General features: G+C 36.8%; 1 protein-coding gene and 1 long non-coding RNA gene across 3 annotated transcripts in view; one reads left to right on the top strand and one right to left on the bottom strand.

The window, feature by feature from the left end:
• The window catches only part of mdga1 (MAM domain containing glycosylphosphatidylinositol anchor 1), a 204,117-nt gene extending 199,970 nt beyond the window's left edge, over nt 1–4,147 (bottom strand). Inside the window, exons 1-2 of one of the 2 annotated variants that reach the window (XM_082153308.1) lie at nt 3,420–4,147; nt 555–644 (exon numbers count right to left, since the gene is read on the bottom strand). In XM_082153308.1, the coding sequence (XP_082009434.1) occupies nt 555–621 (67 nt within the window). In that variant the 5' untranslated portion in view covers nt 622–644; nt 3,420–4,147. The remainder of the gene's footprint in view (nt 1–554; nt 645–3,419) is intronic. The other variant, XM_082153307.1, reaches the window with a different exon arrangement.
• Nucleotides 1–17,948, top strand: part of LOC309486259 — a 323,243-nt gene that overhangs the window by 143,603 nt on the left and 161,692 nt on the right. The gene's annotated exons all lie outside the window — the stretch shown is intronic.

The raw sequence follows: 17,948 nt of genomic DNA, 5'->3' as shown, positions 1-17,948 counted from the left end.
CACCAATATAAAAAGATTCATTATGCAAAGATGAAATCATTTTTGTCAAGCACCGGGGTGAAAGAGTGTCATCCCAGAGACAAATTACTGCAAACGCAACCTTGCAGTAAAAAGTAAATGAAGAAAATCCGTGAACCACGATTGTCTAAAATTATCAAAATCATGTGATGTAACAAGACACTTTGATGAATCTTTCTAAAGATTTCTACATTCTTATTATTATCATGAAGTATTTATCCGACTTGATGATTATCTAATAAGACAGTGTCGTTGATTTGTGTTCAAATTCCTGCTGGCGATGACCTGATACCACTATTATAGTCTGTCATCTTTAAAATTACAACAGGCGTTGCACATCTCATCAGGCAGTGTTGGGATGTTCAGTGCAATAAATGTGCTGAAAACATGGCTAGCACAATCTTGTCATGCAGGAAATACCCATCAGGATGACCTGCAACTACTGGTAACGTGTGTTGTGAAGCGAGACTAACCCAACCGAACACAAATCTTAACCGTAACATTATAAAGTCGCATTTTCTCAGTAAGGTCCTTACCGTAAACTCCTTGCGTTTGCACGTACCGGTGGAGTACTGAAAAGAATAAAATCCAGAAAAGCTCCATCTTCAGGTGCGATCCCTCATTACCTGCGGGGAAAACCAGAAAAAAGTGCACAATCACTGCATAGGACAACACAGCACGAGCTCAGCATTCAAATGAATCATACCATCATCATCATCATCATCAGAGATTAAAGTAGCCTAACAAAACATTATTCACCAGTTGAAGTATTTTTATCCCTGCATTGTTCCAGTGCATGCATGCATGGGGGTTAAGAAGAGACAATTCATTTGCCAAACCTTGGATTATCTGCAGATTACAGAAACTGTGCTATTGTTTGATGGGATTGAATGCAGCAATCATGGGTTATTTCTGAAATTGGTGGGCGGTTAAGAACGATCAAATACATGACTTATTAAACCTGGCCGGAATTCAGTATCACGTTGGTCAGACCAAGGAAGACATGCACAAGTATCCAAATGCATCCGATTCAACTTTCTCCTGGAACGCCAGGCTGTGCCAGCATGCTACTGAGAACTTTCCGGATAGGATCACCGACTAAAATAAATACTTCCATTATTTAGAACTTTTTATAGACGTAGCTACACACATATTTCACAAAATTACTGAATCTCAACAAAAAAATGTTCACATACATCCTTTAAAACAGTCATTAATACACTAAAATACTGCACTATTCACAAGTATGAGCAAGTAGGCTACAACTTGAGTACACACTGACATAAACGACATACACTAAAGATATCTGCGATATCCTAGAATTTTTTTTTTTTTTTTTTTTTTTTTCATGTCATTACATTGTTTAGAGCATAAGAAACTAATTTCAAAACTTTTTTAAAGATATTTTATTCATATGTCATGCTATGTCCATTGTAGTGGACATCAGGACTCAGTTGTTTAAAATATAAAAAGACGTGAAATGACATGTATAGGCAAAAACAATGGGATTTTTTTTTTTTTTTATCCACCCATCAATTAGTAGATAACTTTGTATGAAAGATATAATGGAATGAATTGATATAACATTTTACTTTATGCAATATGTGGGTAAAATGGCCATAAATGGGTAGTCCCATTTAATACAATGTATCTAATTTGCATATTAATGTGTTCTTGGGGACACATGTAATGGAAAAAATGAAGTATAATGAGAGTAATAATTGGCAACATTTTCATAATAATATCTAATAATTATTGATATTTTGATTAGAAACCCCATAACATTTTCCTGAGCTGTTGATATGACAAACAAATTGAAAATAAAATAGTCTCATATTTCCATAAGAGTGCTACATTTGATTATTCAGTCATTTTTAAAGACCATGGAGAAGTTGTTGTCATTGTGAAACCTCCAAACATTTGGTATCTCTGAAAAGCCCTGAATGTGCTCTTTACAGGACATCCAGACTTAAAACTGACATGTAGGGTGTCAGAGAAATTCACTCAAATATAATGTCAACTACAGTGGACAAAAGTCTAGGAGGATATATCTGCCAGTTGATTAAAGCAGGGCTACTGCTGTTTTGTCCATCTACAGTCCCATATATCCTAAAAGAAAGTCCTCCTTGAGCAGCGTGCTGTTGCTATAGTAACCCCCCCATTGAAGAATGTTGGTAACCAGACAGTTGATGGACCCCATTGGACCCCATTGACTTCCATAGAAGGAAATAATATAAAGCCAGTTTTAACATCTCTACACTGGTTCCCCATTAAGTTCCGTATCAATTACAAACTATTGCTACTGACCTATAAGGCCCTAAATGGTTAAGCTCTTGTGTATTGACGGAATCTCATGTCGGGATGTCCGGGGCTCAGACTCACTCTCCCAGTTAAAGATTAAAGACACATCTCTTTAGCCAAGCATTCACATAATGCATCTCATAACCTTGTACTCGTTATATCAGACCAAATGCACATTATTATCTTTCTTTAATGTTATGAACAGCAGCTACTCTAATTATTTTCCATTTGCTTTCCGGTTTTATCTCGGGATTTTCTCAGTTCTAGTTTGGATCCAGCATCTTGCTCAGACTTCAGATGACCAACACCTGTGAATGATGACTCCAACTCCTGCGAGGACTTCAGATGAAGCAAGCTCTGAATACACATGCACCAATGCTACATTTTCTATATATCCTAAGCATTTCTTAACAATATGTATGCATTACTTCAATGAGCTCATTGTTTTTGCCTTAAATTATGTTAGCTAACTGCATGATTTGTATACATTTCTGAAAACAGATCACTCTAAATTGTAATGTAAACATGCATTTTCTGTAAAGCTGCTTTGAAACGATATCTATTGTGAAAAGTGCTGTAGAAATAAATGTGAATTGAATTGAAATGGAACAAAAATATTACTATGGAAATCACTGGGGTCCATCAACTGTCTGGTTACTGACATTCTTCAAAATATCTTCTTTCGTGTTCAACAGAAGAAAGAAACTCACACAGGTTTGGAACAACATGAGGGTGAGTAAATGAACATTTTCATTTTCGGATGAACTATCCCTTTAAAATCACACACACAAACACACACATTAGTAAAAATAAACAAAAAAAAGTTATCTCTTGTCTGTAGTACTCACTATAAAAAGTGAGAATGTGCATCTACTTCCTAATTCCTAAAACGTTAAAATGACTTTCATTGGTGTGACTTGTGTGTTTTTTTTTTTATGTTAATTTAGATGTTATCACATAAAGCGCATTTTAGAATACCTCTCAAAACATTTCTACTGTAGCCTATGCATAATTGGGTGTGGACATTGAGCGTTCACGAGCACGCACATTTAGACAGTTTCAAGCACTCTTTTAAGAATAAGATATAAAGTACCGCTTACCTTTCCCTGTGCGTGTTCAGCCTGTAGATCAATTCCTTTCGAAATAATTCCCTTAGAAAAGAACGACTTTCTTTCAGCAGAGCGCTGGAGTTCCAGGTGTTTAGTTTGTTGCGTGTTCAGCAGGAGCGCAACGATGTCTCTCCGTCCAGAAAATAAAGACAAAATTCCAACACATTCTTTCCAGACAACTTAAACTGATGTGAAACTCTGGATGCCAGCGCGCATCCACATATCCGAGGGCGTCTTCGTGGAAAGCTGCAGTCCGATGCGATGCGATCTCTCAGAGTGACTGACTGAAACTCTTGTCCTGTGATGTTCTCCTATCAGATGTGTGCTCCTCGATGGCTCTCTCAAGAGTGAGGCGGATGGAGAGGTTGCGCGTCTTTGCGCGTCAGTGTGGAGATGCGCGCACAGATCTCTGAGTGATGCGCGTCTGGTCTCTGAACTGGCTTCTGGAGAGTCTCTGGGTGAAGCTTGTCCAGCTCTGGTCTCGGTAATGAGTGGGTTTATCAGAAGGGACCGGGATCTAAACTGTATAAACTCTCGGCTTTTTCCAATAGTATTTTGGTGGAATCTCCAGCCAATTAAAGCTGCGCAGCTGCGAACGGAGGACTCGCCCCGGATCCCGGAGGACCAATTAAATAAGAAAGAGGGAGAAAAAAAAATCACAATGTCTCTGCCACCCCTCCTCTTTATTCCCCTCTCTCCTCCTCCCGCTTTCTACTCCATCTCCCCTTCCACCAGTTTCTCCGTGTCTGTCGTCACTGATGGTGCGGACACTTTTTGAACTGAAGCGCGCTGCCGCCGGTGACCGATAGGTGGCGTGTTTGAGCTAATTATAATTCCAGAGAGCGCTCACCGTCACCCTTGCCCTTATTCATGATGAAAAAACAAATAGTGCGTTAGGTCATGAACCGAAAGTTTAAGTAACACGTCTCTATTATTTCAAGACATCGTACATGTGGTCAGTGTTGTCTTTTGGTTTTGTTTAAGGGCTATTCTCACTAAAACATGTCTTGGTCATATATTTGATTGGATATTATAAGATATATAAAAATAATTATTGTTGAATGTGTCTTTTACTACAAGGCCTTAATTTAATTTACTTGGGTTTTTTGTGTATGAATTTGTGTATGTATACACATACGTATGGGTGTGTATATGTAGGCCACACACACACTATATATACATATATATACCAGTATATATATATATATATATTCCTTTCTTTTCTGTTGATTAACTGTATGTGAATGTTTATGAGTGTTCATGTCATAAGTTTGTGTTGTTATATCATGTTGTCTTTATGTAATCTAAAAAGCAATAAAAAATATATTTTTTAAAAGATGTCTTGGTCGCATTTCATCCCAGTATCAAACGTAAAAATATAATTATAAATAAAATATTTATAAATATATTTTTAAATAAAAATTGCCCTTCAAAACATTGACATTTTATAAATTATTTCATGGCATTTTTGTATTTTTTCTTACTTAACTCCTATTATGTTTTATTTAAATCATCATAAATTAAAGACAGTAAAATAACATGGCCATAATTTATAAATGCTTTACAATTCAAATGATTTATTTATTTACTTATTTGCAGAATTTCAGGGTCAAACATGCGTAATTGTCATGAAAATAGTGTCACAGAGCGACATCATTTACTCTCCCTCATATTGTTACAAACCTGCATGAGTTTCTTTCTTCTGTTGAACACAAAAGAAGATATTTTGAAGAATGTTGGTAATCTCCCATAGTAGGGGAAAAAAAAACCTACTATGACTAATGACTACAGCTACAGTCAACTGTCTGGTTACCGAAATTCTTCAAAATATCTTCTTTTATGTTCAACAGAAGAAAGAAACTCATGCAAGGTTTGTAACAACATGAGGTGACAACATTTTCAGTGAACTACATGAAACTATGAACATGAACTATCCCTTTAATGCAATAATTTGTTGAATTACAAAAAGCTTAAAGATATTGCATGCATTTTTTAGTGTGAATCATGGGGTCTGGATATTTTAAAACAGAGATTTAGAGTAAAAAGAGTACTCATATTTCTAATTAACTCACATTTCTGATCTCATGCAATATCAAATGGTGTAAGTGTGAGCATGTAAACAGATCATTAGAATGGAGAATGTGTACGCAGCATGAACACACATCATCATCAAACACCGTAACCTTGGAATAAATTGCACCACTGACTGACTGAGCAAACATGTTTTGACAGGTAACCTAAAAATGCTTCAGTAACATCTAAATTAACTTTTACTCCAGTCAAAATATATTACTTATTATGAATGAAACAACCTGACTATATAAAATAGCAGCAAAGAAAGAGATTATAGGTAGAAAAAAAAAAAAACACTTAAAAGTGCCTGTAAAAAGTCCCCATAGGTGATCTGAGAAATCACACCCACCGCTGTGACAGTATAAAACAGCAAAAGAGCGACATTAATTGTGCTTTTATTTAGCCAATCAGAAACAATCTGCCGGTCAATCATTTAGCATGTTTGAGTTTAACAGAGGGTGGGGTTTAACAGAGAGGGCGTTTCACTGTAAAAAGTGACCAGTTGACTCAACTTAAAAAAATGAAGGAAACCCGCTGCCTTAAAATTATTAAGTAAATAAACTTCATGCTTAATCGAAAAAATTAAGTAATGTGGTATTGTCAAGTTCACATAACTTACTTTTTTCAATTAAGCATTACGTTTATTTACTTAATTTTAAGGCAAAGGGTTTACAAAAAAAACTTGAAGTAAGTGAACTGAACACTTTTTACAGTGGGAAAATATACGGCATTTCACTTTTTACAGTAAGGGATGCATCCGGAACCAATGAGATTCTCAAATCCACAGGGAAGATCTCCTGTCTGAGACAGAGAAAAATTAAACATCAGTTTGATGCAGAGACTATAGAGGCAGAAAATATGCTGAAATTAAAAAATCAGTTCCACGGTGTACTGTAGAAGAAAACGGCAGCCTGTCTAAACCCTCATCCCTGTCTCCGTCTCCGGTTTTGGGAGACAGCCAGGAGCCTTGGCAAGGATTGTGAAGTAAACATCATAGTTTAGTTCATCACAGTAAATGTGTGTGAGAGGCTGGCAGAGTCGGGCTGGCGCACCCCAGGTGTGTCCTCTCCGGCCCGGGGCTAGCGCATGGCACATGAAAGCAGGACGAGGGCTCTCTGGACCGAGTGGAACATAGAGCAATACTCTGGCCAAATGAATGTGTGAGCCAGGGGAATGCTGTCAGCAAGCATGTGTCAATGTGTGGGAGTATGTCAGCGTTCCCAGATTCCTCATGTGGTTGCCACAGTGGAACACACTTCTCTTATTTCAAAATGAAAATATCCTAAACAGACATTAATTAATGGGATGCTCTTCATACGCTTTGCTGAATCCCTTAGCATTCTTGTTTTATACATATTTAACATTTAAAGGGAAAGTTTACGCAGAAATGGAAATTCTGTCATCGTTTACTCACCCTGCATGACTTTCTTTCTTCTGTGGGACAGAAAATGAGAAAGCTGCTGTTTTCGTAATGAAAATGGATTATAATGGATTATACTGCACTGTCCTCCATCTATAAAAGTTGCTGATTTTTTCTTCTGAAGAGCCATCTGATAAAGATCCACATTTTAAAATAGTTCTTACTTAAATTCTTGCCTTCAGTCATAGCTCACAAATGCCATTCACACTTTCACTTATATGTGTGAGATTGAGAGGTGAAGCAATAATGAATAATGAATATTGGTAATGAATATGTGTTGGCTTCAGAAGACTGAATAAATATTCTGCAAAATTGATGGATAAAGGAGAAGAAGATACTTGTTTTTGTAATTATTTTAATTGGAATGATTTTTTGACAGCTGTTGGGGACATTAGACATGAAGAAATATATTTAGAAATATATATTTTCATATATCGGAGAGACAAAACAGCATAACAGGGTAAAACATATATATTCCTATGAAATATGAGAAATCCCTATAAAACCTTTTCCAACTTTATTATTACATTATTAATTTTGATGTTAATTTAACTTATTAATTTTACTTTGTAATATATATATATATAATTTTTTATTTATTTATTATTTTATAAATTATTATTTATATATATATATATATATATGTGTATATATATATATATATATATTATTTATATATATATATTATTTATATATATATAATATTTATATATATATATATATATATATCGAAGAAAGAAAGAAAGAAAGAAAGAAAGAAAGAAAGAAAGAAAGAAAGAAAGAAAAATATTAATTAGCACAACTGTTTTCAACTGATAATAATAAATAATAAATAATAAATAGCAGCAAATCAGCATAAAATGATTTCTGAAGGATCATGTGACACTTTCAGCTTTGCCATCACAGGAATAAATTACATTTTAATAATAAACAGTTATAACAATAAGATTTCAGAATATTTCTGTTTTTCAGTTTTTCATTCAAATAAATGCAGCCGTGGTGAGCATAAGACACTTCTTTCAGAAACATTTTAAAAATCAAACAAACTTTTGAACGGCAACAAATTAACTATCCCAGAAAATCTACAGATGATATACAATACAATATGTATCAAAGAGTAAGTTAGGAAAAAAGTTAGGAAAACTGATCAGATTAATGTTATAGCAGATGCTGCACATAAGCGCTGGGAGCGTGTGCTGGCATTTCAAGCGATGGATGGGCTGATCAGTTGTGAAATTGAGCCTAAATCACAAACCCCCAAAGCAAGAGCCACTAATGCTGGACGGATCTAATAGCAGGAGTGTATACAGTCTGCCAGATGTTCACACTTACAGAAAAATCAACAGACTTCTGAAAGTCTAGTTAACTCTGCAGCTCATAGGCCTGAAGCGACATGTAAATCAACCAACCACGATATAAATGAAAGCGAGTATAAACCCGAAAACATAAAATCTGTAATATCACATCAACAGAAAAGCATGCATGCAAAAAAAAGTGGCAGCTTACTAAAATAAGGCTGTAATCATGAGTCTGAGGGCGAGTAAATGACTTTAAAGGTGACAAATGATGCCCCTTTTCACAAGATGTAATATAAATATATGGTGTCTGTGAAATTTCAGCTCGAAATACCCCCAGATCATTTATTACAGCTTGTGAAACAAATTTGCCCCTTTTTGGGTGTGAGCAAAAACACACAGTTTTTGTGTGTGTCCCTTTAAATGCAAATGAGCTGCTGCTCCGCTTCCGTTCAGAAAAGGCTGATCCTTTTACACGAGCTTCGGATACTCCGGCAATAACAAAACACACGAATAATCTCACTCATCCAAAATCTCAGAAATAACCAGTATCGAGAGACTCAGGAAGAGGTTGCAACTTTTGGACTGCACCTGGACGTTTCTGAATGGTTAGTGGATACACTGTGGGTGGAAACGTGCAGATAAAAGGGTGGTAATATTATAAGATCCCCTTCCTACGTCAGAAGAGGAGCGAAATCTGATCGGCTTATTTTTGGAAATGCTTGCAGAGAAAGGCATACGAAAACAAAGTTACTGGGTTGTCACTTTTCACATTTTCTGGGTTGGTAGATACACTGGGGATACAATTCTAGCACTTCAACACGGAAAAATTCAGATTTTCATGATATGTCCCATTCAAACAAAAGTAAAAAAAAAAAAATCCTTCAACTTAGATTCCAATGATGTCTTTATAGTCAGATCTGATTGGGTCACATTTCCGGTCATCCTCTCTGGTATATGTATCAGACTCCAGCTGAGGCGCGTCAGGCTCCTCCACGGGGGCCATTATTCAGAGGTGTAATTGGCAGAGCGGTGCACAGAGATGCCCTTGGGAGCCAACAATTCATAACCCCCTCAAAGCCAATATCCGATACCAGAAAATACGCTGAGACAAGAGACGGGTGTGTGAGAAGAGAGAGAGAGAGATGGACTGCTTCATCACAGAGAGAAGTAATGGCTGTGTATTGATTGCTCTCAGCCGAGACTCCAATTTCATGTTTAAAACAACACTGATCCTCATTAGGTCGGGGAGGGAGTGCGGAGAGACAAACACTTAGCTATCAGTTCCAAGGACACGCACAAGTGCACAGAGAAAGAGGCGAAACAAGGAGAGGGTAAACACAAGAAGAGAGAGGCAAATGAGGACAGGAACGGACAGGAGCTTTGCTTCTTAAAGACGATATTATCTGAGAAAACAAATTTTCATCTTTTGAGGTGAAGAGTTCAATGAAAACAAGAGTAGATAAGATAAGATAAGAACAATAGAGTAACGATAAGAATACAACTCAAACATAGATTCAACTTCAAGATTCAACTCATTTTTCAAGTCAGTTTAATGTCATGTAAGTTGAAACGACTTAAACATTCAAGTTGATTTTGCTTAAAAATGTATGGCAGTAACTTTTTTTTTTTTTTACAGTATATGGTCTATTTTTTTATTTTTTTTTATGTGTGTGTGTGTGTATATATATATATGTATATATATACACACACACACACACATACTCTAAAATGTAGCTCTTTGGCTGAAAAAGATTCGATCAAGGACAGCACACGATTGAAACAAGTAAAACCCAATAGAATCAACCATGTACAACTAACTAGAATCAATGGTATTCATTTAACTTGAATTAATGGTTTTAATTTAACTTAAATAAATGGTTTTCATTAAATTCAATTATCCAAATAATCATCCAATTAATGCTTCTTGTTTAGTCCTGTTATTTACTTAACAACAAACTAAACAGAACTTTTCTTTACACATGTGATGTTGGGTATTGGCAGTCCAGAAGTGATACTGGTTTCATCAACACTTCACTACAATGGTAACCCTCAAAACACTAACAAAAGAAACGTTTAAATACCAACATAATAGAACATTAAACATTTACAAGTCTCTCCATTTTCTCATCTTGCTAAAAAATGCAAAGATTAACACTTTATTTCAACATTTACTATCCCAATTCGGCCCCATTCAAAGCATTATAGGAAGTGAAAGTCCTGTTTGATTGGAATACTTGATTGAAACATCAAATTAAATCAAAGAGTAACCGTTTCAAGTCAATTTAACATGAAGAAATCACATTTGAACCAGAAACCTGATACAATGTTTTTGGGGGGGTTTTGCACCAAAAAAACCCTGACTAACACACCTCCGGTCCACTTGAGATTCAATAATAAAACCATTATATGCGACTCTCTTAAAAAGATTCAACAGAGCTCATCTAATCTTTTATCAGGCTGAACTAAAAATAGATTTCCATACAGACAGACACCAGGCAGATGAATCATCTGAACACAACCACCCGCATTCACAGCAACAACACCTATTGGAAATTCAGAAACTTATGGAATTATTATTATTAAAAATCAGAAAAAATTATTAATTGACTAAAATTGTAAAAAATAAATAAACAAAAATCACAACTGTTCTCCTAATTCTTGATCACGCTGTCCTAAAAAAAGAAAAAAAAAAAAAAAAGAAAAAGAAATTCACAGATAGTGACAGAGGGAGGCCGAGGGCGAGTCTGAAAGTCCTCCGCTTTGGAAATCCATAAGCACTGCAGCAGACACAGACTAATTCCTGTTTTTTCCCTCTCATTAAGAAGCATTCATTTGGTAGCTGCATGGGCTCATTGATCCACCAGGCCTTGAAAGAGTCTAAAAACAGAACTCAACAGTGTTACTCAGATACTTAAATACACTAAGATAAGAATAAACACGCACACTTAAAGGTACACTATAAGTGTTTCTATAGGGTCTTAACTTCAACTTCAAAGCCATGCTCTCCAAAGAAGTGAGCAAATCCAAACTCAACATAAACCATTTCATTTATTTTTTATTTTGATCATTCTTATGCTTAGTTGGATACTATTATGCACGCCTCGTATTTTTAAGAGTGAAAGCGCGTTCTGTGTGATCATCCCCTTACACCTGTCACTCAGAAGTAAAAAAAATATATAAAATTTAGCAGATAAGGTGCGTCCCAATTTAGGTGCTTATGCACTACTCTTCTGACGTTTTGTAGTATAAATAGTGCGAGTAGTGTGTGCTCACACTGAAAATTCCATAAAGAAAAATGGCACTTTAAATATACGCATGATGCACTTATCAGCTAACCGTAAAGACGAAAGCTGCATCCCAATTCAGAGGCTGCATCCTTCGAAGGCCGATTGAATCACAGCAGTGTGACGAAGACTGTCCCAATTCTAAGGCATTTAACAATGCTCGGTTTGACCTTCGTGGACTTCAAAGGCGTGGACTTTGTCTGTGTACTTCGAAGGATGCAGCCTCTGAATTGGGACACAGTGTGGAATCAAATGTTGGACACGTTATGCACTCAGTGTCGCAGCTTTAATTACGTATAGAGGTGGAAGGGGCTATCAGACTCCGACGTAAAGTTTATACACTAAATGGTTGAGAACATAGTGCATAAGTACATAAGTGCATAGAGCGTTATTTGGGACACAACTACAGTAAAACGCTTCTCCTCATACCAGCGAATGAAGACAACAGAGCAGCATTTAAAGATCATTTCCGATGACTGACATCACAGAAGGTATTACAGGTATTTTGGTGCTGATGTGTGAATGGTCTCTTAACAGTAAAAAGACTGGAAACCATTGCTTGTGTGAACACCATATTTGTGTATTAACTGGTAAAACCTGTCTGGTAATTTTACGGTAATTTAGTTGGATTACTTTGTGAAAGGGTCTAATGTAATATAAGATAAAAAAGTATCCAACTGCACAAAATGATCGACTTTTTAAAAATAGAATTAATATAATATAATATAATAAATTTATATAATATAAATTTATATAATATTTATCTTGCTTTAAGCATGTTTGGATATTGTTGCTGAAAAGTAATCAACAGATTAAAAAATAATAATAATCCTCATGCAAAAGCAGAAATGCATCAGTATTTTTCTCCTAATTTAAATGTGAAATTAAACCACTTTCACCTCCACGCACATACACACTTGTCTGCCTCTCATGCATTCTGTGTTCTTGAAGGACCATGTCTTTGTGTGCATCTCTGATAAGAGATGGCCACTCTTCACCATCACTGATTATAGATCCGCCTTCAGAGATACTGTCAGCTATACTGATCACACACGACAGCACAGCAGACGCCCTCCCACTAGCCTCTATCTCACTGATCTGAGAGCAGCTGGCGCTGAGGAAAAACGAACAAGATGATGGCTGAGGTTGAGGTCTTGTGAAGATCCTCAGAGTGGATAGACACACTTGTTTAAAGAGTTGAGTTTTTGAACCTTCAGGCTTCAGATGTCTCGAAAACGGGAGCAAACTTGGATCAGAACTGGCTGTTTGGTGGGATAATCACATCTCGCTGTGGCCTTTACGATATGGTTCTCACACTGCGGTTTTACCATATCAGAGCGTTTAACCTCACACATCTCAGAGTGAAGTCGGCCGCGAGGTTAACGCGTACTTTAAAAAAACATGATGCACCTGTAATTTTAGCAATATGCAAACACAAACATTTGGATACAGAGAGCATTCAGTCCTAAATCTCCTTATGGGACAAAATAACTTTTTTAATAAAGATCTTTGGCTAAAGTGTAAACAGAGCCCTTCATAAATTTTAAAACACCCTATAGGCAAAGTGGGGACAAAACTTTTTGGATAATATCAACAAAAATACTTCATTTGTGTTGATTTAGCATTTATAAGGGACAGAACAAATTATGAAAAATGTTATTAAATTAAAAAATCTATTAATTTAGAACATCATTAAATCATTGAACCATCGATGCCAATAAAGAACCTTTACTTTAAAGAATGTACAATGGGTATAATTGTCATTTTTGCCTACCTAAAAGGAAAGCTGTAGCCTGGGAAAACCCTGATGAACTTCCGGCAAATTTGAGATTTGCTCTGCAAGTCCGTCTGGCCAATTCAAGCGCATTTCCAATTTTTCCAAATCGAGGCACCAATCACAAACGTTGAGGCGGGCTTTACACAATGACGATCGCTCTGATTGGTTTTAGGTCTATCCAATTGTGCCCAGAGGCATTTGAGCGACGTCCGTTGGTGACACTCCTTTGTAAATGGGCTGTGAACGAACCTTCCCCAGACCCACTCTCAGTTACAACTGAGAAGGGTCTGGTGTCAACCAGGCTAGGAGAGCTGACAAATATGTCAAAATCGCTTTTTTTGCAAATATTTATTGACGACTCAGTCTCCTCCACTGACCAATTCATAAGATGTAAATAAACATATTTGTGAGAAGTAAAATGTATTTAAACAGAGATCTTATTACAAAAGGGCTCTGGTAAACATACGCATTACAGCACTGTGCGTGTGCGCAATGTATTTCTGAATCCGACTGAGAAGATAGATGTAATCAAGTGTTGACATGCTTCGTTTTTTCCCTATTGATCAGATTATTTCAGATCTACACCACTCCTTTCAATCCCATGTCAATTTTATTTGGATCGAGCTCAATTGGATTGTTTGAGGCGTTTACATGGAGGCTTTTCAATCTGATTACTAACTGATTATTTAGCTGTACGTAAATAGCTAACTGCAAGATACTTTAACATATTTATGCCAAGAATTTATAAAGATTTATGCTGATATTGTCCAAAACTTCACTTTGTTTCCAAACTGTATTTTACGGTTAAGATTAGGGTTAAACAATCAGACTTACAATTTTCACTTGGAGGATAATAAAATGGGTGGTAAAAAAGTACCTATTGAGTTTGTTTACACCTGGTTTTAAAATCCATCTCACAATCCAATCACAAGTTGACAGAGATAAATACAGGTGTTAACAGGGTCCAAAATCTCATAGACTTTAGACTTTAACACTGGGCTACCAGCTGGATCTAGGAACCAAAACGCCATAAAGACTTAAATCTGGGCTCTTTTGACTAATAAACCATCGACAAACACAACCAGCACAGCATTCAAGAGGGAAAAAAGCACCTGAGCTCACGCACAAAACCCAAATCAGAAGCATTCAGGCCGACGTTAAAACCCACAAGAGTAAATTAGGGAGCACAACCTCTGGGAATTGCAATGGTATTGGTTTGGATATAGAGGGTGACCATACAGTGTGCTGATTAACAAGCCATCAAAGTGTGTAGACAAAGGGATTATTCACATGATCATACGGTCAAACATGGGCCAAACAGTGTTAAAAGCCTGTAAAGAGACTATTAGAGAGAGAGAGAGAGAGAGAGAGAGAGAGAGAGAAGGCCACTTGAGCTTAGCAGTGCACAGCATCCTTTAAATGTCAGACAATAACCTTTTTCCCTCAATAAACTAGAATTAGTGGTTAATTATCCCAGTTTTCAAACAAGAATAAGTGCATATCAGAGACGTGACCGCATCTCTCAGCGGCATATAGGAAACAGTTGAGAAGTAAAGTGGGGAGTAAGTGCTGATTTGAGGTCATGATAACATTAACTAAACACGACTATATCACAGCACAAGTCTGCTTTAATACAGCAAAAACACATATGGGGTAGACGGTATGACCGAAAACTTTGGATAAATGGCAAATCAAGATTTATATCACAACTACAGTATTTTTTTCCAGAAATTTAGAAGGAAAAAAAATGGATACACTACTGTTCAAAAGTTTGGGGTAAGATTTTTTTTAAAGAAATGAATACTATTATTCACAAAGGACGCATTAAATTGACCAAAAGCAACAGTAAACAAACACTTTTACAATGTTACAAATATTGGTGTTTTTACTGTATTTTTATCAAATAAATGCAGCCCTGGTAAGCATATATGACTTTTGAATGTGAGATGTGGTTATGCTTATTTTTTGACCAAAAAACAAACAAAAAACTGAATAAAATACTTATAGGGGCTAAATGTAGAATTCAGAAACAGATGTTATTAGCTACACCGGTGGCCGTTAAGTGCATCCAGCAACTTATTGCTTATGCACACGTAACGTACAAGAGACTGAACATGATTCAATGCCCCAAAATACATGGTGAAATTTTGTTCATCGTTTAGAAGTAAAAAGAAGTTGAAAAATACCTTTGCAGCGATATACTGTTAATTAACATCTCGACGCTGTCCGTCCACGCTGTCGAGAGCGAAGTTTAGATGAATATGTAAATATTTCTTGCACTGCTGCCTGCTCACATCTCAATAATAAACATGCAATAAAAATGACAGCGGTGAGAAAGCAGCAGTTAAGAAAGCATCTGATCATGGAGATGTGGATGTGTTTGCACAAGTTCTGCAATTCACAGACAGCATGTCAACAGATGAGGTATTTAAAACACTGTTATGATAGTTTGATTATAAAGTATATTTGAGGCTATAGACTATATAGATCTGACCATGTGGCACTATAGTTTGAATGAATCCCTTTTCTTTGCATGGCACATTGACATTTCATTACAGAATTGCTCTTTTGGCATCATCCTGAACATTGTATAAGCATTTGTTTCATGCACTCGTTCACATAAACATCACATTCTTTTGATTTTCCTGAGTCCTTCACATAAAAATCAGCCTGTAGCTTTCATAGACAACTTAAGAAGTCGGGAAAAGGCTTTACAGGCTTTACAAACAATGTGATTAATACATGAAAATTCTTACATATAGCCCCGGTAAAGGCATAGCCTATTGCACACAAACCAAAAAACAAAGTTATTCCTTTAAAAAAAATGAATGATAAGTCTCAAAATTCTGATTGGATAAGCCACATCAGAAGCAGTTAAATAGCTGATCTGCATATAAAATAACTTGTTTGGGACACAGTCTGCTCTGTATTTTCACATTATTCCTTGTTTCTTTGTTGCGTACAGCCTGGCATAAAGTTGTATAAATGGTACAGCAAAATACAGTACATATCATACCGTCCAGTCCTATAATCTGATTTATAGCAATGTTCTAAATTCCAGTTTCACATTTCCACATAATAGGGTGCAAGAAATAGTTCTATCATTCTCTCAGCACAGCGAAGCCAGCCAGATTGCTCGTTATATTTGAATGACGACTATATAATTGACGACTTTTTATTGATGAATTGGCTGTGCAAAGGTTGTGCAGTTAATGGCATTTAACCGCAGACAGTCAATTAGCCAGCAGATGGTCTTAAAGACCAATTAACAAAGCAGAGCACAATGAACAGCACTCAGATTAGATCCACATATCTTCCTGCACAAAGAATACACTTCTGTGTGTTGTGTAAGGACGAACTCTCTCGAATCTATAAGACAGCATATAAAACCCTTCAGCACCTCACCCCCTTTTCAAGGTTACCAGGGTAACATTTGAGGGTAAGACCTCAAATCTTGCAATGACCTCAAGCTACAAGCATACTGTATGACAGGAATTAATAATTAATGCAAAAAAGATCTTTATAAGGGCTGAAGGAGCTCGGTTGAGGGTTGAACAGTGGTCCTCAAGACCACTTCTGATGTGAGTCAAACACGCACTCAGACTTAAAGATATATAAGTGTTAATCACTCAGTCTTCTATGTTAAAATGGAGTGCATGCAGACAGCTCAGCAATAGGTTAGATAACAGCCGAGAGCTGTAGGACGCTGCGTTCTGATGTTAGCCATAGATACGGCAGATTGGAGAGCAGATGCATATGCAATGATCCAGATGTTTGTCCACCACAAAAAAAAGTCATCAAATAACATATACAATATACACTCACCTAGAGGATTATTAGGAACACCTGTTCAATTTCTCATTAATGCAATTATCTAATCAACCAATCACATGGCAGTTGCTTCAATGCATTTAGGGGTGTGGTCCTGGTCAAGACAATCTCCTGAACTCCAAACTGAATGTCAGAATGGGAAAGAAAGGTGATTTAAGCAATTTTGAGCGTGGCATGGTTGTTGGTGCCAGACGGGCCGGTCTGAGTATTTCACAATCTGCTCAGTTACTGGGATTTTCACGCACAACCATTTCTAGGGTTTACAAAGAATGGTGTGAAAAGGGAAAAACATCCAGTATGCGGCAGTCCTGTGGGCGAAAATGCCTTGTTGATGCTAGAGGTCAGAGGAGAATGGGCCGACTGATTCAAGCTGATAGAAGAGCAACTTTGACTGAAATAACCACTCGTTACAACCGAGGTATGCAGCAAAGCATTTGTGAAGCCACAACACGCACAACCTTGAGGCGGATGGGCTACAACAGCAGAAGACCCCACTGGGTACCACTCATCTCCACTACAAATAAGAAAAAGAGGCTACAATTTGCACGAGCTCACCAAAATTGGGCAGTTGAAGACTGGAAAAATGTTGACTGGTCTGATGAGTCTCGATTTCTGTTGAGACATTCAGATGGTAGAGTCAGAATTTGGCGTAAACAGAATGAGAACATGGATCCATCATGCCTTGTTACCACTGTGCAGGCTGCTGGTGGTGGTGTAATGGTGTGGGGGATGTTTTCTTGGCACACTTTAGGCCCCTTAGTGCCAATTGGGCATCGTTTAAATGCCACGGCCTACCTGACCGGCCGGCCTACCTACCTGGCCTCCATCCCTTTATGA

This window comes from Leuciscus leuciscus (genome assembly GCF_965113295.1).
Source record: "Leuciscus leuciscus genome assembly, chromosome: 22".
Lineage (NCBI taxonomy): Eukaryota > Metazoa > Chordata > Actinopteri > Cypriniformes > Leuciscidae > Leuciscus > Leuciscus leuciscus.
The sequence above is the reverse complement of the archived record's forward strand: the minus strand, read 5'-3'. Positions and strand labels throughout refer to the sequence as shown.